Below are 23,475 nucleotides of genomic sequence, written 5' to 3'. Positions count from 1 at the left end.
ATGCATGCGTACTTTAAAAATTATATATCTCCATGCTTTTGGCCTGAGAGTCTCATGTGAGTTAGTCTATTTTTAATATTTATTGAATTATATATTTCAAACAATGTAGTAGTTGTAAGATCTGTTTTAACCATTAAATTCCACTCAAATATATAATGAAATGAGTATAATATTAAATATATTTAAATATATAAAAGTAATTTACTTAAATGGTAGAAGTAAATAAGCTAGAAAAAAAATACATATATGTGTGTTAAAAGAAATATCTTCATAGATAAAGTGTAGAGCCGCAAGTAAATACATGTTTTTTTTTATTTGAGGTAAACCATATATAGAGATTATTATTTTTCCATAAAAGTTTCAGTGTTATAGATAAGACATACATATTACTTTTAGGTTCCGCGGATTCACCATATACCAAGTCTTATACGGAATAATGCCTTATATATGAAAGGTGTTTCGGATAAGAAAGGAGAAGCGAAGTTCTATACTCAGACACTATAAATACTATTCGGATCGTATCCATACTTACATCCTTAGTTTTACTTAGATAAGTGGGCACCCAAGGGTATAAATACAAGACCTCCTAAGAGGAGGAAGAGGGGGAGAGCACGGGTTGAGGGTGGGTTTGCATCGGCGACAGTGCTGAGAGGAACATCATGGCTAGCGCGGTGGGGAGTTGACGGCCACGACGCCGCTGAGAAAAAGGTAGAGGCAAACAAAGAGAGAGAGGGAGAAGGAGAGAATATTTCACTGACATGTGGGGTCCACTATTTTTTTTATTTAGACCGAATCGCCTAGACATGTGGGTCTCACACTAACCCAGGCACCACGTTAGCCGAAATCGAGCACTATACTTCCCTGGAACCTTGGGTACACCGGTTTTGCATACTGAGAGACCGAATTTCAAAGTCAACATCACAATGAGGGACGTAAAATGAACTTATTCCTACATTTACAGATCCAAATTAACGTTAAATATGCTTGTAACGCTTATGGTTTCGGATAACCATTACGTTTCGGACAAACATGCTTGTAACGCTTATGGTTTAAACTATGTGCATACACATCTACATCTAGGTGTAGAAAATACTTTCCATCATTCGGGCCTATCAACCTGCTTGGCTGGCGCTGGCTGGACGAAGCGTCTCCAGTACCAATGCTGTGCCCACACCGCGCCCATGGACTCGATCGGCACCCCCTTCGTCTCCGGCAGGAACGCCGCCACGAACGCCGTCATCATCACCAACCATCCGGCGTAGTAGGCGAACGCGCCGTACTTGAAGCTGCACAGCATCTCCAAGAATGACTGCGACTGCATGAACGTGAGCGCCGACGAGATGGTGCCGCCCAGCCCCAGCGCCGCCGACCTCACCTCCAGCGGGAAGATCTCGCTGGTGACCACCGACGACAGCGAGCCCCACGACACGCTTAGCCCCGCCGTGTACGTGCACACGAGCGCCACCACCGCGACGGCGTACCCCCGCGGCATCGCCCTCCCACCGTCAGCGCCCAGCTGCGCGCCGAAGATCCACGCCATGGCCACCTGGCACAGGATCAGTACGGCACCGCCCACCATGAAGAGTCTACGCCGCCCGTGGCGGTCGACCACGGCCGCGGCGGCAGCGACGGAGACGATGCTGACGACGTCGGTGATGATGGACCCGAGGATGGCCTTCTGGCTCGTGAACCCGACGGTGTAGAAGAGGAGCGGCGTGAAGATGGCCACCACGATGGCTCCCGTCATCTCGAAGAACACCATGATTAGCACGGCCATCACCAGGTGCGGCCGGTACTCGCGACGGAGAAGCCGCCGCAGCGCGCCCGACTCGTACCTCCGGTCCTCCTCGGCAGCGCGGACGATGTCCTTGAGCTCGGCGTCCACGTCGGCGGCCCCGCGGATGCGCCGCAGCGAGTCTCGGGCCTCGTCGAGCCTCCCGCGCAGCGCGAGGCTGTTGGGCGTGTCCGGGATGAACGCGGCGCCCACGATGACGATGACGGCCGGGACGATGCCGGCGCCGAGAGAGAGGCGCCAACCCCACCTCGCCATGGTAGTGGCGCGGTAGTTGATCATGTCAGCCATCAAGAAACCCAAGTTGCCGAAGAGGCCTATGGAGGCCGTGAACGCGCCGCGCCACCGCGCCGGCGCTATCTCCGCTAGGTACACCGGTGCAGCCTGCGACCAAAGCAACAATGCAAACACATGCAATGAACGCATGAAAACTTCACGTCCTACAAATAAGAAAAAATTTACTTTACTTAAAAAATTAGTTCGAGAGATACCTAAATTATAAATTAAAATTTTTAGTATCTCGAGATACTTTAACTAGAGGTATCAAATTTTACAATAAAAAATGTGCTACCTCCCGAGATATTTTAAGGATGATAAAATTAACCTACAAATAAATAAATGTATGTATGCACGAATGTATTAATTGGCTGGTAGCGATCGATCACCAAGCTACTGAAGCCGACGGCGACGCCGAGGAGGATGCGGCCGATGATGAGCATGCTGATATTGACGGCGGCCAGGTTGAGGAGGGTGCCGGCGAAGAAGAGCACTCCGGCGATGAGCAGGGAGTTCCTCCTCCCCAGCGTCTTGGTTAGGTGACCGGCGACAAGGCTGGCGACCATGGTGGAGAGGTAGAAGGAGGAGACGAAGGCGTTGAGCACCTGGCTGTCGAAGATGCAGTACGCGTCCTGCTTCGCGCTGGACATCTTCCGAAGGACCTCCGGGAAGAACGCCTGCAGGAACGATTCCATCTGCGTCACCCCGCCTGAAAATTCAACATCCAACAAGATTTGGTGGTGAAATTACTAAGTGCCCTTTTGAAATGTAGTAGAATTTTAAAAGCTAAGAAATACAATGCATAATTGAGATGTTTTGTACAGGTAAATGATGTGGTGCTTTAAGGGTAGTTGGGAATTTTACCCATCACCTCCTGTCATTTTATTCATTTAGTCATAGAGCTAATTAGCTGTGTGTCTTGTGAGAGACCGAGATGTAGGGATGAAAGTGGAGCAGATAGTTTTTGTCACCTCCGGAGAAAAATGAATTGGAGTGGATAGTTCAGATATGTATATGAATACAAATATTTTCTCCTGGATAGGAATACGAATATGGTATCGAGGTTTCCGATGGATACGGATATCCGATGAATAGTGTTATTCACATATCCGCTGAAACCATGAGACATACCTCATTTCTTTATAACTTTACGATCTTCGATATACCTTTTTAGATTATAATAGTAGCGCATCTCTTATAGTAGTCCACACTATTAATATTATTTTAAATATAAATATTTTTATAAATTATACTATATTTTATATAAAATGAGCAATTATATATATATATATGATATTTATTTCTATTAGAAGTTAAGATGGTTTTTGTGTTCCGTGAAAAAAACTATTTCCGTATTCGTATTCGAATTCATTATATGCCACTGACTTTGTCACATGTCAACGATTTGCCACTGACTTTATCACGTTCTACAATATGCCATCATATTTTTCTTAACTTCTATGATTTACCATCGTTATCCGGTTAGTTTCCATTAGTATTGTACAAATTTGTTGAAATGACCAAAATACCTCTGGGATAAAAACTTTCAAAATTTGGATAAAAATTCTGAAATATCAGATTTTAAGTTTTTGTCCAAATTTTGGATGTTTACAATCTTATGTTTATAATATGGTATTTTGATATTTTTGTCACGGTGAATTATTTCTTCGCATGCATGACATATATGGCATAGATGAGACTTGTATATAATGCATGTATATATCGTGTATGGAACTTTGTGGTCTTTTCCCCCAAATAGAATGGACTAATAATACGAAAGCTTTCTGAGCTCCTAAATGGAACGATTGCCAAAAAAAAAACTTTCTATGTATGGATTTCTTAGAAAATTCTTTTAAGTTCATTTTTAGCTTTATAATATTTAATTAATTCATTCATACCCTCAAATAATTATCTCAAATCAAGGTTGGACATGGCAGAAAGAATGTTGAAGCCTGTTGATGTGTTCGCATGGTTTTTGTTTCTTTTATAAAAATTCCAAATTGTACTGTTTTTTTCTCCTGAAACAGATTTATTATTGATATTGAGGCGGCTGTAGTTGAAGCAAGATGTGATTCACGAAGTTGTGAGATAATGTGTTTGTTTTGTGCGAAATTAAAGAATGAAGACAATTGCACTCATTATGTATGCTGGCATATATATGATATATCCACATCAACTGACATGCATGCATCATCTTGAGTCTTGAGACTGTGGTGTTGACTAACAGAAAAGGATATGCCTGTTTTTGGTGCCGATTTGGAGTGTAAACAAATATCTGGATCCATTTTTTTTCAAAAAAGGTATCTTACATAACTTTTTTCGAAGAGAAGGTAATCTTATCTTGTCATATAGGAGTACTTTTCACCAATAGTTGCTACTACTAGCTAACTGTTCAGATAAACAATGAATCAATTAGAAAACCCATCAATTATATTCTTATAAAGTTACTAAAACAAGGTGAAAAGAAGTCATCATGAGAAGGTATATAAATTTGTAAGTTTTTTTTTAAGAAAAAGATGATGTAGTAAAAATTGAGTTGTGTGTTCATATAGTAATGGTTGAAGTAAAAAAAATATAGAAAATAACTAAAATTCAAAATGAAAACCACTAAAAATACTTTATAAAGAGACTATGTTATATATTTACATGAACTAGCAAAAGTGCCCGTGCGTTGCAACGGGAAGCGTACAGATCAGAAAAATATGCAATTAATTAAAATATAAATTCGCTGAAATATTTGGTATTTTTAAGTAGGTATGTGTATAATTAAATAAATTTACAAGTAAAGCAAGTGTGAGAAATAAAATGACATGGTTAAATTTAATTTTATTAAATTCTTCAAAATTAGTTACGCTCTTTGGAATTTTATTGGAATTTTTAGAGCTTAATTGCTATTTTAATAATACAAATATTATTTAACAATTATTTAATTGGAAAAAGAAAGAAAATCTTTCTTAGGTTTGCTTACAAATAAACTCATTCAATAACTATAATTGTAAATGCTTCTGAAAAAAATAAAGTACTAAAATGAACTCTTTTTCTTGGGCCTGAGGGGCCTAAAATAGACTTATTTCCGAGCCTTGCCGGTCGGCCCGTGGCCTTTTGCACGCGCGCGGGCGCACTTCCCCTCTCCATGCCGCAACCTGGGCTTGGGCTGAAAAAGTGGCCTCGCTCTCGATCCCTCTTGGGCCGATTTCAGCCCGGCCGACGCCGGCCGTCCGATCTCTAGGGTTTTGATCGGACAGCCGAGCATCGAGATCGGGGAAACAAACCCCCCGCCCTCTCCTCAGGCGCCGAAAAAACCCTAGCCTATTTCCTTCCCTCCCTTCTCTCTCTTCGCCGCCCTCCCCTCCGTGTTCCTGATGCTCTCTCCCTCTCTCTCGACCTTCTCCCGAGCGGCGGCCTTCCTCTCGCGAGCGGCGGCGGCGCCCTCCCCCCCGAGCAGCGGCGACGGCGCCCCTCCTCCCACGAGCGGCGGCGGCGCCCTTCCCCATCACCGGTAGCGGCGGCGGCGCCCTCCCCCACCACCGGCGGCGGATCGAGCGGGAGGGGAGGCGGCGGCGGCCCGTCGGCGTCCCAAAAGCGGCGGCGCTCTTCCCTCCGCCGGATCCAGCAGGAGGGGAGCCGCCGGCGGCCAGGCGTCCCTGCGGCAGCGACGGCGGTTCGGCGGCCACCGATTTTTTTTTTTTGTAATTTTTTTCCGTGGCTATTGCTAATCGAAACGGATTGTGTATGGACGAAAACACGGACGAAAATTAGATATGACAAACAGAAAAATACGAATATTTATATTAGTTATAGATTAGGCAAAAAAGCAACTATGCAGCCATGCACATGCAGGCTATCTCCATCGGTATTTCCTTCCAATCTAACCAGGCGCACATCTCTGCAATGTCTACGGAGTGCAGAGCCAAGTCCATCTCGCTTGATCGTGGGCTCATGGCAATGGTAAAACCGAATTAGAGGGGGTGCTTTGGACATGCTTTAAAAAAAGGCAACGGGAGCATATTTCGATTCGATGGCAATGTACGTGGGAATCGGATGTGGACGCGGCACTGCTTCCCATGGATCATGCCAGTAGTTTTTGAATCGGAGATAGCATATGGCAATTAGACTCGGATACGAATGACTTACCAAACCACCAGCAAAAACATGTTAAACTTTTATAATAGTAGAGATAAGAACATCTACCTAATTTATACATGGAATTTTATGTATAATCACAATGTGCATAACTCTAATATATCATTCGCTTCCAAAATATAGCAACTTAAGATAGGATGTGATATATCCTACTAAAAGAATCTGGATAAGACAGTTCTATCCAGATCCTACTATATCACATATGATTTTAGGTTTCTATATTTTAGAACAGATAGTGTTTATTATGATGAAAAGGAAACTGCTTTGAAACTTTAGTTGTGTGGTATACTCTTTGAGTAATGCTACGGTGCTATTTACTACTAGTACGAGCACAAAATGTGCAGAGCGCTAACCTTTCAAAACAAACTACAGGTCGCTTTTCTTACTTGAATTGGTAGTAAAGATATATTTTTTTGAAACCCCTACGGACCTACGGTAATAAAGATAAATCTTCAGTAACCTTAAGAGAAGAAAGAAACAGAAAGACATAACCGTGCCATGTACGAGAAACATGCAGGGTCAATCTCTGAAGGCATATTCAGACTTTCAGTTTACTAGCCACTGACCTGTAACACCGATGTCGTACCCAAGCAAGAGCCCGCCGGCGCCCGCCGTGAGGCAGCTCATCACAACTGTAAATGTCACCTCGCCACGGCCGCCGCCGCCGCCGCCGGCGGCCGCTTCACCATCGTTGGCAATTGATCCACCTCCAGACATATCTAGCTAGCTTCCTCGGTTAGGAAGTGAACTCGAGAAGACACGGCAATTGTATTTTTGGATGATATACGCTGCGCCACAACTCTAAGACTATATATAGAGTACGGCACAATTGTTTTTCCAGTTCTCCAAAAAAAAAAACAAATAGTTATATATAAGCTTGTGGTCCAAAGAGAGACGCCGATGATAGGCGAGCAATCTGATTTTCTCTTCTCTCTTTCATCCAACGGCTGATTGTAATGTCAACGCACAGCTAGAACCGATAGTCATATCGGTAGGGTGGAGCAACCTAGCTCAATTTCTAATGATTAGGACTTTAGGAACCAAATTGTAGTAGGGTTGTTAACTATCAGCTTCAATTAATACAATATAAACTACAAGTGGTCGATCTGTTCAAACTACCAAAAAAATAAATGGTACGATAAGTTTCGGTAGCAATCCAAATTGATCATTTCTAAATGAAAATTTTCTATCTCACATCTAACGGGGAACTAGTTTACGTGCAAATTTCTACCTCTGATTCAAATTAAATTACTCATCATTCTGCTTATAGTTTAATAGCATGTGAATTATATGCTATGAAAGCATTTCTTATGGTAAATCTAATAATATAAATCTTATTATATTAAAATATATATTTTAAAATTAGTGATCAAAGACAAATATTTGACAATAATATTTGACTTAGGATAAAACTAAAATAACGTGTAGTTTGAAAACGGAAGTAGTTGATTCTGCAAATTTCAGATTCTCCCTCCAGTTCCGTGATCCGGCTGACGACATGGTGGTACATGGGACAGTCAGACACTGGACCGAGAAAGTAGACAAAGCTCAAATAGTAATTACATAAACAGTAAACCAATTACTGTTCATGCAGTACTTTTGCTGCAACAATGCTACTGCATTTCACTATGGTGATAGATACGATATACCGTTGACACAGTGTTCCTCTAAATTACAGGAGAGGATCTAGTTCCAAAAACATGTGTGAGCATAAGACACACACCTTCAGTCCTCGCGCTCCCCGTCGTCCTCGCGCGGGTGCAGGGAGTGAATCCTACCCCTCGCCGCCGCCACCCTCCCCTCCTCTCCCCTGCCTTGCCACCACTGGAGTGCGCCGCCGGAAACCGCGCGGCCGCCGAGATGGCGGCGGCACATTCTTCAGCACGAGGAGGCGGCACACGGCGAGGAAGGCCGTGCGGCGGCGCACCGCGAGGTGGCGGATCCGGCGCCGCCGCCGCTGGATCTAGCCCCCTCCCCCCTCCCCGGCGGCTAGATCCAACTCTCTTGCCGCCGGATCTGGCCGGAGAGTGCGGGGCAACACAGGCGACGGCGGGAGGGGGCTGGGGATGGCGGCGGTAGCTCGGCCTGCCCAAGCACGAGGCGACGCGGGGTGGCTGGGAGCCGGGGTGCGGCGGCGGCGTGGCCGGCCTGGAGCGCCGGAGGCTTGGCGGCACCGGCCCAGGGCGGCCGCGGCTCGATGGGGGCGTGGCCTGCCGGAGCGGCTTGGTGGTGCGGCTGCGAGCCCCCATGGCGCGGCCAGGCAACCAGGGTGCCGTTGTGGTGCCCTAAGCGCCGGGCAACGGGGGCGCCGGAGCCGGAGCGGCAGTAGCGTCACCGGCATTGGTGCAAGCCCAGATGGCAATGCAAAGGGAGCTGGCGACGGTGGGTCGTCTTCCTCATTGTCGGTCAGTACCCTCACCCTTCCTGAATATTCTTGGTTGGATTGAGGCGGCTGCTTGTCATCAGGGGAAGCTCAGGCTGTCGAAGCAATGCCACCCAGCATGGGTTCTCCTTTGGTCAAAACTGGCGAGGAGGTCGGCAGGTGGTGGAACGGAGGGGTCCTGAACCAGCTCTCATGGGTGGTTGTTCGATGAAGTCGGCCGACGGAGGGACGTTGGTGCGGTGTGGTGGAAGCTACATGATGCCATTTGTCCGTGAGGTGGTTCTGAGTTGGTGGACATCAATCTTCCATTAAGGTTGTAGGGTCCCAAGCGAAAGCCTAATCTGATATTCACCGGGCCGACAGCGGCTACGTCTTCAGTCATCGTAACCTTCCTTGGGGCGTTATCGAGGGTTAATTACCCTCTCCTTTTCTTGACGAACTTTTTTGGGTGAAAACCACATCCTTTTAGATAGGCGATGGCAGCATTCTGTATGTACTTTTATTTCTTCTTAATATACCCGGATGGCCTCCTTCGGTATTCCCGGCAAAAAAAAATATATATATGTGAGCAAGGCTGACCGAGGAAGCGAGGGAAGACAATCTCTTTCTGATGGGATGAACATCGTCTGCCTTTGGGCCCAACGGTAAACATTGCCGTTCCATTCATCTATGCCTCACATTCTCCAATCAACAGCTGTATGGAGTGGCTCCACCATTGTGATTAATTAGGGGCCTAATAATCGGTGGAATTAGTTATTTTTCTTCCGGAAAAAAGTCAGTAAATAGAATATAAGCGGCATCAAAGTGCAGAGGATAGATTGTAGAACAGTATAAAAGAAGTTGACCAGGACTTTTTTTGGGTAGCTATACCCAACTACTGACGGTATAATTCACATTGACTTTTACTCTTTAAGATTTGATATGTTCCGTTTCTTTTAAACTTATATCAGTTTATACATTTGCAGGGTGATTTAGATGGCTGTGAGTAGGCCTGCTAATGGGTTGGATGAGAATGGGTTTAATGGATTGGTTTTCAATTTGGATTGTTTTGGTATGGGTGTAAACGGGGTGAGCTACCTAATGGACTGGGGCGGTTTGGATGATGAATAGAGGTGGGTTGGATTGGATTGGTTTTTGGTTTCCAGTTTTCGGCCTGAAATGGGTGGAGTCCATGGATTTTCATTGGATTGGCCCCAATGGACTACTGGCGGCAAGAAGGACAGGAAGGGCAAGGAGTACAGAGGTGATAGCCAGCCGCCGCCGTCGTCGTCACCGGCGGCGGTGCCGACGCCTGTCTGCCAAGAAGAAGCGGTGGTGGAGCTTTCGACGGCCAGCGGCGGCGACGACCAACACGTCGTCGCTCTGCTTCTCAGGCGTGCACGCTGTCATGCAGCAGCATGACCAGCTCGTCGTCATGGCCGCTTCGCCGGCGGCACCGGAGGCGGAGAGGTTGACTGCCGCTGGCGTCGCCAAGGAGGAGTTGGTTGCGGCGGTCAGGATTCAGGCGGCGGAGGTGATGCGCGCGGCGGCGCCGCGACGGGGCGAGGGGCAGCACGTGCTGCTCGGCACCGCCGGCGAAACCCGAGCTGCACCACAAGGTCTCGCCGATGCCGTCGACGTTGACGGACTCGAGCGCGCGGACGATGAGCGGCCGCCGGCCGGCTCGATGACTACTCCGCCGCGGCGTCCGAGGCCAGTGGGCGCCAACACCGCGTTGCAGCGGCTGCAGTTGCCGCCGCCAACGGCGACCACGAGGCGACGAGCTGACGACGCTGCAGCAGTGGATTTGGAATGGACTCGAATGGTTTGAAGAAGTGGATTGAATCCACAAGGGGGAAATGGTTTGGTTTGGTTTGGTTTGGATTGAGCTGAGAAATGGGTTGGGTTGGTTTGGATCATGAAAGAAGGTAAGTGGATTGGGGTGGTTTGGACTATTGAATTTCACTGTTGTGGTTTGAACTGGAGGCGGGGCGGGTCTTGCACCATTAGCAGGCCTAGCTGTGAGTTGTATTCCGAAGGATTTCATTAGTAGCTCTATTTCGCTGCCAGTTTTTTTTATGACAATTCTCTATCTGGGAGCTAGTAGTAATGCCAAATGCCAAAGGAATACTAAAAGTTTTATATAAGATATATACATCGTTCAAGTATTTAGGTACTGATGTTTGGTTTGTGGTCTCTTCGTATAACAGAGGCTTGCATATTCTATTTGCTGAATTTTGTTTTGGAGAGAAACAACTAATTGTACCGATTAGTTGGCCTCTAATTAATCTTTGTGATAGGGCCACTTTATACAACTGTTTATGCATGGAAGAATGTGCGGTACAAATGCATGCAACGGCAATATTTGCCGTCAGCACCAAAGGTAGACGATGTGAACCCTTTCCAACGAAGATGAAGATGAAGATTAAATTTTTTACACAAAACTAGATGTTATTAACGTATGATTGATTGCGTTTTAATTATTATTCCCTCCGTATTTTAATGGATGACACCGTTGACTTTTTAACCAACGTTTGACCATTCGTCTTATTCAAATTTTTTATACGAATATGAAAATACTTATATCATGCTTAAATAACATGTGATGATAAATCAAGTCACAATAAAATAAATGATAATTACATGAATTTTTTGAAAAGACGATAGGTCAAACGTTTGTCAAAAAGTCAACGGCGTCATACATTAAAATACGGAGAGAGTATAAACTTGAAAAATAGATTAATATGATATTTTAGAGCAGCTTTCATATAGAAAGTTTTCGTACAAAACGCACCGTTTAGCAATTTAAAAAGCATGCCACAAAAATCTTTATATTTGTTCAACTCTTGTTGGAGAAATGAACTAAACGGTATGTTCCGTGCGAAAATTTTTTATGTAAAAGTTGCTTTAAATTATCAAATATATCTATTTATCAAGTTTGTAATAATTAAAGCTTAAATAACCATGTGTTTCAAACACCACCTAAATAAAGAAAACATATGATCCACGTACAGCCTGAACACATACACGCGTGTCCTACCGGAGGTTGAATAACGTTCATGAGATCATAGCTTTCTACTACTACCTTTATCCTAAAATAATTATTTTTTTAATTTTAAATTTATCCTAAAATACTTAGCACTAATTGTACTACTTGTTATCCATCACCTCTCATTCATTTTTTTTACTCTACCCCATATCTACCACTCTATTTCTATCCACACATCATTTAATAATGGTTACTATAGTTTTTTTTCTTAAACCTTAACCAAGCTGGGTCGAGTCACCCCTCACCATGCGACAGCGGCGATGAGTGTGGCGGCCAATGCGAGAAGGGAGCGCGACGGTGGTGGGAAGAGGCGACGGCAGCGAGCCCGAAGGCCAGAGGCGGCGGAGGAAGAGGCGACGGCAGCGGCGAGGCCGGAGGCGGCGACAGCGGGACAGGGCGCCCCGACGACTGGTGTGGGCATGGGACAGGAGATGCCAACGACAACGATCGGATCAGGAGGGGACGGATCCGGTGAGAAAGTAGGGGGTTACATCGTCATCGTTGTCGACCGGCGAGCAAGCGAGGAGATGGGGCGGCGGTCGGCGAACGAGGAGGTGAGGCGGTGGCTCGGAGACTTGGTGATGGCCGGCGAACGAGGAGGCAAGGCGGCGGCCCGAAGATGAGGCCATGGTCAGCGAGCGAGGAGGCAAGCCCGGAGGCGGCGGCCGGCGTGCGAGGAGGAGAATCCGGAGGTGGCGGCCGGCGAGAAGAGCGCGAATGACCTTTTTTTTTTTCTTATTTTCGTTTTTCTCCTTTCCCTCTTCTATTTACTTTTGATTTCTTATATTTCCATTTAGATTTTTTTTCGTTTGTAGTGATTGATATTTTCATGGTTTTGATGAATTTGAAGGGGGTATACTCACCATCTTTAATGTAGGGGTGATTGTATCCACTCATCCATTCTACTCCCTCTAACAAAAAAAAAAGATCACCAAATCCACCTTTATCTCTAGAACCAAACAAAAAATTGGATCGCCATATTCACTGTACCAAATAAAAAACCGAATCGTCATATCTAGCAAATTATGGACCGCCATATCCCATCTAACCTTAACCGTGAAGGCGTAAACCAAACGCACCCTAAACAAACAAACAAGTATCTTTCGTTAATTCGTTACGCCCACATTGTTTTCACGCGAACGACTCATATCAATCGAGATACTGCGGAGTACTGTATATGTGATAAGTAACGTTTGATGGTCAGACTCTACCGTGTCTGCGTTACACAAGACAGAACTAGTCGACTTGTTCGATCATCCATGTCCATCGCCCCGGTTTGCTCAGTTGCCCGTGTGGCTAGCCCCAACAACGGCGATGCCGATGGATATCGAGTCCACACTCCACACCACCGCACCATGCATGCAGTGCCCGACATCACGAGCCCATCAGCATTAGCTAACACAACGTACGTACGTGTCAATGCCCAGGCCCCCACCACCACGTCTCTCATGCCGGAGCCCCGTCCGCCTGCTTGGTCTCCGCCGCCGTCGATGGCGGCGGCTTGACGAAGCGCTTCCAGTACCAGTGCTGCGCCCACACCGCGCCGAGCGACTCGATGGGCACCCCCTTGGTCTCCGGCAGGAGGAGCGCCACGAACGCCGTCATGACCACCACCCACGCGGCGTTGTACGCGAAGGCGCCGAACTTGAAGCTGCACAGCATCCGGAGGAACGACTGTGTCTGCGCGAAGGTGAGCGCCAGCGAGATGGCCTCGCTCATGCTCTGCCCCGCCGACCTCACCTCCAGCGGGAAGATCTCGCTGGGGATGATCCACTTGAGGGGCCCCCACGAGATGCCGAACCCGGCGTCGTACAGGCACACCAGCGCCACCACCGCCACCGCGTACCCGCGCGGCATCGCCTTCCCGCCGTCGCTCCCCAGCCGCGCCCCGTACGTCCACGCCATGCCCGTCAGGCACACCAGCAGCACGCCGCCGCCCACCATGAACAGCGTCCGCCGCCCGTACCTGTCCACGGTCAGCGCCGCCGCCGCGATGGACGCCAGGCTCACCACGTCGGTGATGATGGACCCCAGGATGGCCTTCTGGCTCGAGAACCCCACCGTGTAGAACAGCAGCGGCGTGAACAGCGTCACCACGATCATCCCCGTCAGCTCGAAGAACACCGGGATGGCGATCGCCATCACCAGGTGCGGGCGGTACTCCCGCCGCACGATGCGCCGGAACGCGCCGGTGTGGTGCTGCCGGTCCTCCTCCGCGGCGCGGGCGATGTCCTTGAGCTCGGCGTCGATGTTGGCGGCGGCTCCGCGGATGCGGCGCAGCGAGGCGCGGGCCTCGTCGAGTTTCCCGCGCAGGACGAGGCTGTTGGGCGTGTCCGGGATGAACGCGGCGCCCACCAGGATGACGGCGGCCGGGACGACGGCGACGCCGAGCGACAGCCGCCAGCCCCAGACCGGGATGGTGTTGGCGCGGTAGTTCACCAGGTCGGCCACGAACATCCCCACGTTGAGGAAGAAGTGGAAGATGCTCGTGAACGCCCCGCGCCACCGCGCCGGAGCTATCTCCGCCAGGTACACCGGCGCAGACTGCAACATATGTACACAGAGAAACCGCCATTAGAACGCAAGACTTACTCTCCCATCATTGGCAATGGCGCCTGGTTCGCGTTCGCACCTGGTTGGTGAAGCCGACGGCGAAGCCGAGGAGGATGCGGCCGATGACGAGCATGGCGATGTTGACGGCGGCGCAGTTGAGGATGGCGCCGACGAAGAAGAGAGAGGCGCCGATGAGCATGGAGTTCCTCCGGCCCACCCTCCGGGTGACGTGGCCGGCGATGAGGCAGGCGAAAACGCCGGCGAGGTAGAGCGAGGAGACGAAGGTGGTGAGCACCTGGCTGTCGAAGATGCAGTACGCGTCCTGCTCGGCGTTGTTCATCTTCGCCCAGATGTCTGGGAAGAACGCCTCGAGGAACGACTGCATCTGCGTCAGTCCACCTGGAATTTTTCGATATATTGCAAACAAAATTAAATCGCTTAATCATCATATGACTAAGGGAAAAAAAATCCATACCCCCATTTAAAAGTTTACAATAATGTACCCATCCATTCAAAAATAAAAAAGCATAACCACCAATAACATAATCACCTCCTCGTGTGAATCGCTCTGATAAATACCATCATGCACGGAATGGATCAGAGATCTTTTGGGTGGAATGTTTTGACATCATTGGTTACGATTTTTTTTTGGCACGAGTTGGTGGCATGAGGGAAAGTTTATAGTGCATAAATGAAATCGCTCGAAACTCCTCTAATGTGTTTTTACGCATATTAGAAACCCTCTAACACATGCTCAAAGAGACGGAGAGCACACCCATGTTGTGTAATATTTGTAGGTAGCAAGATTTAAACCGTAAGGATAAAATCATGCACCAACAAGTACACAACCACACTACCTAGACCCTATGTGAGACAGATCAATTATTCTAATCTGGTTGGATGCAAAGTCTAATTTTTTATTTTCTTTTAGTGCAAGTTGTTAGTGAAAACAATTATGTTTAAAAACAATTTTGATAGATAATGTCTTTAGCCCTAATTTGTTTATTTTTCAAACAAGCTATGACAGTTTACATAACTACAAATTCCACAATAGAGTGGAACCAGAGGCGGATCTAAGGCCTTTGGAATTTCAGTCCCACTATGGCCTGTATTTTTTCCATCATGTAAGATAAGATACTTCCTCAGCACAAAGTACAATGGGCCGGCCTAGGTCTTGGGCCAAACCTAGGCCTCCCTGGTAGAAAACAAAGCATTTGCATGCATAGTTCATAAACAACCACAAAATATTATAGAACTATTGGTTCATCACATTATTATTTATGATAAAGGGATGGCAAAAAATACCCATCAATTTCAGTCTAGAGACCTAAAAAATATGGAGAAAAAAATATAAATAATTTTAATTGTGACAAGTTTAGGTTATAATGACGTGAACTGAACAATATAGCTGTGTATAGATGAAAAAAAGAAGGTGCCAAATATATATATTTTTCACTTAATCTAGTTTTAGAAAAATGTATGAAAAGAACAGCTAGTAGTAGCATATTGTGTCTCATCTGCAAATCATCATGAACTACGTGTGATTTGTGTCTTTCATAACCGTAGTTGCATCAGCAGGGGAGATTGCTGGGGGTTGCAGTATCAGCAGCGTGAGAGGGCCGCAATGAGAGATTGTGACCCCTGAGAAATGAGCATGTTTTGCGTAGCTCGAGATCATGACACTCGCATATTCTACATCGCGTCTTGTCTCTTTCCGCGATCCATGCATACTGTAGCGTTGACTAACTATTGATTTTCAAAATGTAAGTATTTTATTTTCTTGTGGGAAAGATCAGGCGTAAACAAATTTCCTCTGCTTTCACTGTCGTAAATCATATCTCTGGACTTCATGTTTGTTTCTTTGTTAAAAGAACATTTCTTTTTCTAAAAAACAATAAGTATAAATGAAACGATGAGACTGAACAGCATAAGCGAAATGATAAGTATGCACCTTGGTCTTTGGGTACGTATGCGTCCTTTTTCATTACACGCTGCATGATTAATCATTAATAACATTCATTACCTAAGCAAGTACAGCGTACTCGTAGTAGTACATATCTGTAACAGTAAAAAAATGTCCTGGGATTTTTTTCACCTGGGATAGTGTAACGATATTCTGAGGTAGTAGTGTAGTACTAGCGGTATGACTGTTCTATCTGAAGGAAATGGCAACTTGACAAGCTAGCCTTGCCAATTGCCCCCATCAAGTAGAAAGGTCCAATTGACGAGGAGACAAGACAGAGAATCTCCATGGCGATCAAACGTGACACCTGACTCGATCGACTAATCTAAGTAGGGCTGTGTTTGGATACAAACTTTTAACTTTTTCCATCACATCACACATAACTTTTCAGTCACATCGTATCAATTTCAACTTAAACTTTTAACTTTGAAAGGAACTAAACACAGCCTATGAGTAGTAGTCAAGTAGGATATCGACTGGATCTGTCGGAAGAACTGGAAAATGAAGCTGACAAAGCTTCTTTCAGTAGTAGAAAAAACAGAGAGAGTAAAATTGCACTTTATTCCGCCTCTGCATCATACAATCTATGAGTTGTCTTACTATCTCGATAGGATTAATGCCTTCAATTTACTCCCTTTTCGGTGGATCATTTGGGCGTTGGTCTGTTCTGGTAGATGTCTACAAGGATGGCATCTTTAAGCATAGGAGAACAGCTCACAAATCTTGAGCCAAACTCTGTTTTTTCTATTATGAAAGAGGCGAAGAGCTAGAGAAACTCGGTCCAAATCGTGCCAGAAATTCATGGCATATATAATTTGCGTCCGATTTGTATGATCATCGGACGCAAGAATGGATTGCGTCCGATATATAATCGTGCCAGAAATTCATAGCATATATGCAGCAGAACTGAGCGAGTGACTGACTGACCTGTGATGCTGATGTCGTAGCCGAAAATGAGCCCGCCGGAGGCCGCCATGAGGCAGCTCATCACCACGGTGAACGTGATCTCGCTGCTGTACCCGGGCGCCACGCCGGCGCCGGCGCCGGCATCCGCCGCCGCGACCATCGCTCCCCCTCTGGCCATCTCCACCGCCCGCAGCAGCAATTCAGCAAATCAGAGAGAAAAAAAAAAGAGCCCGCACAGCTCAACGCGAGTGTGTATGTACCACCATGTGGTACGGTACTTATAGCGGCAGAGTCAACAAGCAGCCTCAATCTGTCCAATTGGAGATCGAAGGCGATGAAGTTTCTTTTTCTTTTTTCCTTCTTAATTTGATCCAGCTTGTAGCCGACTATGCTACGCCCCATCGTTGACAAAAACGGCGAGAGGGTAGTAGTATTTGGGCATTCCGCTTGATTGAGTGAGCAAGTTGCAGTTAATTGTCAGTTTGTCACCATGATTTGAGAGAAGAAACCCTTTGTTGCAGTTAATGATTCTCCAGCGACATGAAAAAGTTTCATAAGTAAGCAAATGGTTAATACTCATAGTAGGCTACGAAGAACAGGTCATTGTAAGCGATATATAATTGTGCGAGTGAGATTATTATCATTCCCATGATTGTCCAGCGGCATTAAAATGGTTCTGAAGTAAGCAAATGGTGTGCGTTAGTCGGCTACAAAGAACAGGTCACTGTTAGGGATATAATTGCACGAATGAGATTATCTTGTGTGGAGGAACGGATAAGAGTGGTGTTGCAACAGATGGCCAAGTCACACAATTCCACTTGCATAAACAAATATTGTGAAACTTGCATCATCCATGTTCTCAAAAAAATAAAATAAAAAACTTGCATCATCCACCCAGAAGAGTTTTCACACAAAGTAAAATCGAGACCTTATGCAAACCTGACGTGAACTTCGATGACATCGTGTCCCAGAACTATGATAGATCAATCTTTGATGGACCAATTAAATTATGATATAGATGTCTGTAATATGTTACATTTCCAGTGCCTATAGGCAGTAATGTAACTTATCTAGTTAAGCAGAGCACATGCATTCTTCTCCCTAAGAAGAGGGACTCGGTAAACTCAGCACATGACTCTGCGACCGAGTTTGGCTACTGCTAAAACCCTGCAGTGCTGTTCAATTGCGGACCACATACATGTGTGATTTTCAACATTTCTGGATAATTTAGTGCAAAAATCAGTAGTTTGCTGCACCATTGTTCTTGGAATGAATCTAGTCAGAAAAAAATATTTATTTGCAAGGTTATTATTCCACTTGCATAGTAAGTGCAGTGGACTGACCAGCAACATGGTAAGAACCACACCACTAGCACGAGGCTACCACGGGATTAATTATTAGAATATACAAAGTGAAACCCCACGCATTGCTATGGGAATTCAGTATAATAATAATAAGTAAAAATAACGTGTAATATAACTAAACAATATAAACGTAACTTACATAAGCACTAAAATCAATTGATGTGATATGACTTAATTAGAGAAGAGAGAAATAACATTAACCAAGTGAGGATGAACTTACATAGGTACATAAGATATTATAAATAACAATGAAGATATATATTAAAATATTATGTAAATTATGTGGGATGATGATTTAACATGCTTTCATTTAAAAAGCTCTAAAATATAATAAATTTTAAATTATAGATAATATAGTATGTTTGCATGATATTAAATGTATTGATTGTTAGTGGATGATGATGTGTTAACCTGTTAGTGGATGATGATGTGGCATCTTATTTGCATGTTAAACTTTAGTAGTTAGTGGATTATAATTTTATAGTAAGATATGATTTTTGCAGTATGAAATGGCGAGTACAAAATCAACAGGAAGCTAAAGACCAAGTTGCATTTTCGTTTACATGGTTGACGAATTTTGCCATTTCCTCAATGTCAACCCTTTCAAGATATCGCTGATTGCCAGCAAAACGACAAGTGTCAGTAAACTGCAAATTCATAGGCTCATAGCCGAAACCCGAAAGAAAGTACTCCCTCCGTTCAACATACGTTCTGGTCTCTTGATTTCTCGTATAGATTCAATAATATCCATATGAATTTTAACACACATATAAAGCGCATATATATATATATTAAACATAAATCTATTCAAAATCCAAAGCGTCTTATAATATGAAATAGTGAAAATATACTTTATGCTCACTGCATGCATCCTAAAGATCTTCATGGATCATCTGACGAGCGTTGATATTTTCCAAAGTACATGTGCCCACCTTCAGAAACATTCCGAATCAAAGATATTTCAGAAAAGGCTGAAGCACCAATCAGTATATCTATGGAGAGAGAGATTGATTGGTGATGAGCCATGTGATTTCAGCCAGGGTATTAAGGTATTATGATCAAGCAATTTTCCAAGTCACACTTCTAACTTGATACTAAACTATTGTTCCAAGTTCTATACAAACCTTGTTAAACATAGGAAGCAACGTCAACTGAAACTCCAACATTCTTACATTATCTTCAGACACCTGTCATCATAGGAATTTGCACGTTAAGCAATAGATCCACTTGGGCTTTCTGCAATTCTACGTCTTAAAATCTTATGCCAAATCCGCCCACTGATTTTGGAGAAAATAAAGTTTGTCCTGAGAAACCCACAGGACATGCACTTGTCTGATTAACAGAGTACAGTGGAAATAATAAACTTTGCTAGATAAAACTGTAGCTTATGAAACCATTCTCATGTATCCCTCGCAACCCTGTTATAAAGCATGGGCATAGTATTAGTTGTAAAGCAGAACAGTCTAGATGCAACATTTGGTAAATTATTTCTTTAACAGAGAACATCCAAATTTTGATTTGGGCAACATTATTCTACATTTCTAGATTCTTCTCTAGACAATATTTCAAATTTTGATTAGAGCCAACTCTTGATTCTGCGCTAGACAGCCACAAGGGCAAAATAGGAAATTATGCATTGGAAATAGTGTTGTGCCAAGTATTTGTGGAAGAAAACTTTAGTCGAAAATGATAGCAATGGAAATAGCATTTCCGAAACGATAAGTACATGGAAGCGGAGGAGTACCTTTGCAAAGGTGCTATATATATACACACACTGAAAACAACACACCTACCATTATTTTACGTTTAAGGGTGTGTTTGGTTGGGCTTTTCAACCTGCTTTTGTTTTTGCAAAAGCCAAAAGCTAACCAAAGGGCCCAAAAGCCACAAGTGCTTTTGCTCCAAAGCTGCTTTTAGTGTAGTACAAATCCAAAAGCAGCCCCTACCCCTGCTTTCACTGGCTTTTGTGGGAAAAAATTACCCACCTATACCATTACGGAAGAAAACGATTCGCTCTTTCTTTCTTTCCCGTTCCCCTTTCACGAGGCCAAGCGCTGGCCATGGGTTCGACGCGGCGCTAGGGTTTGCCGCCGCCAGCGCGCGCCGCCGTGCTCCCACCACCGGGTGCTCCCGCCTGTGGTCCCGCCGTCGCGCGCCGCATCTCCCGGTGCCGGCTTGCTCCGTCGCCCGTCTCCCCGTCGCCCGCCCCCACGCCACCCGACATCGCCCCAGGTCGCCTGATGGCTGACGGCCGTCTCCTCGTTGCCTGCCCGACGCCGGCCGACGCCGCCCCACGCCGGCTGACGATCCCCAACGCCGGCCGACGCTGCCCCACGCCGCCCGACGCTGCTACGACTCCTTCGCCACTGCTCCGGCCGGCCTGAAAGGTGAGGCCGAATGCTCCTGCTCTTGTGTTGATGCATGTGTTGCCCCTAGAATGTTACAGCAAATTGATTTTTGGCGTGCAAATTGATTGAACAAAAATTTATTTGGTTCAAGAATGGGTGACAAGGCAGATTGGGGTGATGGTTTTGTAAGGCATTTGTTTGATGTTTGCAAAGAAGAGATAGAAGCTAGGAATAGACCCATGGGAATTTTCACCACTATGGGTTGGAAAAATGTTGTTTCCAAGTTTGCAGAAAAATCGGGTGACAAGAGAACCAAAAAACAATTGAAGAACAAGTTAGATGTGTTGAAAAAGGTATATACAATGTTTATGGAGTTCAAGAATTGTGCCACTGGTCTTGGATGGGATGAGGCAAAACAAACTATTGTCTGTTCGCCGGAATGGTGGGAAGAACACCTTGCTGTAAGTACTATTCTTTCACCCTGTGATATTTTTTTTTTCTATTCTTTGTTGTAGTATGCCTTGCTAACTTTATTTATTTAATTTCAGAGATGCAACAATCGTGAGAAAGGAATCAAATGCAATCATGTGAAGTTTCGCAAACAAGGACCAAAATTCCTAGATGATTTGCATATCATTTTTGGCAAGTCACATGTTAGTGGGGCTTCAGCATCATGTCCTGGAGATGTATCCTCCGATGAGGCGAGTGATGATGATGTGGCTGAGGTACCAAAACCTGCAGAGACAGTGAACCCCGGAAAAAATAAACGCAAGGGGTCATCCACTATTGTTCGAGATAAGGATGAGAAGAGCCCATTCGCTCGTATGTACAAGAACACTTGTTTGAAGATAGAAACGGCGGCAGAAAAGATTTGTACAAGTGTTGAAGCATCATCAGCTTCTCCATGCAATGTAGTCCCTACCATTAAAGAGGCTATGAAGATGGTGAAAGATTGTGGGGTAGAAGAAAAAACTGCTCTAATGCACACAGCCACAACTTTGATTATGAAGCCTGAATTTAGGGAGGTCTTTAGCTACCTAGAAACAAATGAAGGAAGACTCGATTTGATCGAGAGGGAGCATGAAAAGGAGATGATGAAGCATTAGTGATTCCCTACGTTAAAATTTTATTTTTATCGATTGTTGCCTTGTTTATGTGATATTTGCTTCCCTATGTGAGAACACTTTGAGTTATTTATTTCTATGTTGTAACCAATATTTGCTTCCCTATGTGAGAACACTTTGAGTTATTTATTTCTATGTTGTAAACCAATATTTGCTTGGACATGTAAAACCGTTATTTCCATGTTGTGAGCTAATATTTGCTTCCCTATGTGATGTTATGTTCTGTACTTGTTGTTGTACTTGTTTGCCGTTAATTATTACTATATCTTCTGTAGATGGATGGAAAATTGGTAGATGTAGCCAAAGAAGGGCAAAAGGGATTATTGATGCTAGCTGACCTTGCCCAACATGCTTCTATTATGGGAGAAATGGCCAATTTGTACACTGAGCGGTATTTGCAAAAAGGTGCATACAGACAAACGCCAGAAACTGGAATTCAATGGGTGATGAGGTTGATGGATCGTCCAAGGTATTTTTATAAGATGTTTCGGATGAGCCCTGAGATTTTTCATGCACTTCATGACTTGCTAGTCTCTACCTACGGATTGAGCTCGAGCAACAATGTTTCATCCATTGAGTCATTGGCGATGTTTTTGTGGATCGTCGGAGGGCCACAATCATTTTCACAAGTTGAAAGTCGTTTCACACGGTCACTTTGGACGGTTCACACCAAGTTTCATGAAGTGTTGAAGTGTTTGCGCAAGTTAGCTAAAGACAATATTACTCCTAGAGATCCTACTTTTTCTACGGAGCATGGAAGGTTGAGAGAGGATCGATTTTGGCCATACTTTAAAGATGCGATTGGAGCAATAGATGGTTCACATATTTCAGTGGTAGTGCCATTGGATGAAACAATTAGCCACACATGTCGTCATGGATATACATCTCAGAATGTGCTAGCTATTTGTGACTTTGACATGAGGTTTATATTTGCGGTTGCTGGTTGGCCAGGTTCTACACATGACTCACGCATCCTCAGTCATGCATTGGCTAATTTTCCTTCATTTCCCATGCCTCCTACAGGTATAAATGGTTCCTTCATTAATTTTAATATTTGTACACTAGTATTATTATTTGCATTACTAACTTAGTTTTATAGGAAAATATTATCTCGTTGACTCAGGTTATCCAAACCGAATAAGGTATCTTGCACCTTTCAAAGGAACCACATACCATATACCAGAATTTCGGCATCGTTCGGGACCTCCTCAAGGAAAGTATGAGGTGTTCAATTTCTTGCATTCCTCCCTTCGAAATGTTATTGAAAGGTCTTTTGGAGTCTTGAAGCAAAAGTGGCGTATTTTGAAGGGCATCCCAAGTTTCTCACCTACTACTCAGAAGCATATCATCATGGCTTGTCTTGCTTTGCATAACTTCGTCCGTGATAGCAATTTACGTGATAAGGAGTTTGAGAGATGTGATGCTGATGAGGACTACTTACTAGAAGATACAAGTGACACGTCAGACGATGAGAGTGAAGATGCACGATGAGAGTGAAGATGCAGAGAATGATGATATCATGAATACTATTCGTACTAGGATAGCTGATGCTTTGATTAGTGCAAGAGGAGGATAGTTATTTTTAGATATGGCAT

At 44.8% G+C, this 23,475-nt stretch overlaps 2 protein-coding genes across 2 annotated transcripts; both read right to left on the bottom strand.

Moving 5' to 3' along the window:
- Positions 1 to 867: 867 nt before the first annotated feature.
- LOC127764129 (sugar transport protein MST1-like) lies at positions 868 to 6,967 on the bottom strand. Its single transcript, XM_052288959.1, has 3 exons — positions 6,778 to 6,967; positions 2,458 to 2,777; positions 868 to 2,176 (listed from the first exon to the last, which is right to left on the bottom strand). Exons 1-3 carry the CDS (start codon positions 6,926 to 6,928, stop codon positions 1,100 to 1,102), a joined length of 1,548 nt encoding a protein of 515 aa, XP_052144919.1. The 5' UTR covers positions 6,929 to 6,967; the 3' UTR covers positions 868 to 1,099.
- A 5,738-nt stretch (positions 6,968 to 12,705) lies between these two features.
- LOC127761747 (sugar transport protein MST1-like) lies at positions 12,706 to 17,412 on the bottom strand. Its single transcript, XM_052286077.1, has 3 exons — positions 17,066 to 17,412; positions 14,255 to 14,574; positions 12,706 to 14,166 (listed from the first exon to the last, which is right to left on the bottom strand). The coding sequence occupies exons 1-3, from the start codon at positions 17,220 to 17,222 to the stop codon at positions 13,069 to 13,071; spliced, it is 1,575 nt and encodes a 524-aa protein (XP_052142037.1). The 5' UTR covers positions 17,223 to 17,412; the 3' UTR covers positions 12,706 to 13,068.
- Between the last annotated feature and the right edge of the window lie 6,063 nt (positions 17,413 to 23,475).

This window comes from Oryza glaberrima, chromosome 2, assembly GCF_000147395.1.
Source record: "Oryza glaberrima chromosome 2, OglaRS2, whole genome shotgun sequence".
In the NCBI taxonomy this organism is placed as follows: Eukaryota; Viridiplantae; Streptophyta; class Magnoliopsida; order Poales; family Poaceae; genus Oryza; species Oryza glaberrima.
The sequence above is the reverse complement of the archived record's forward strand: the minus strand, read 5'-3'. Positions and strand labels throughout refer to the sequence as shown.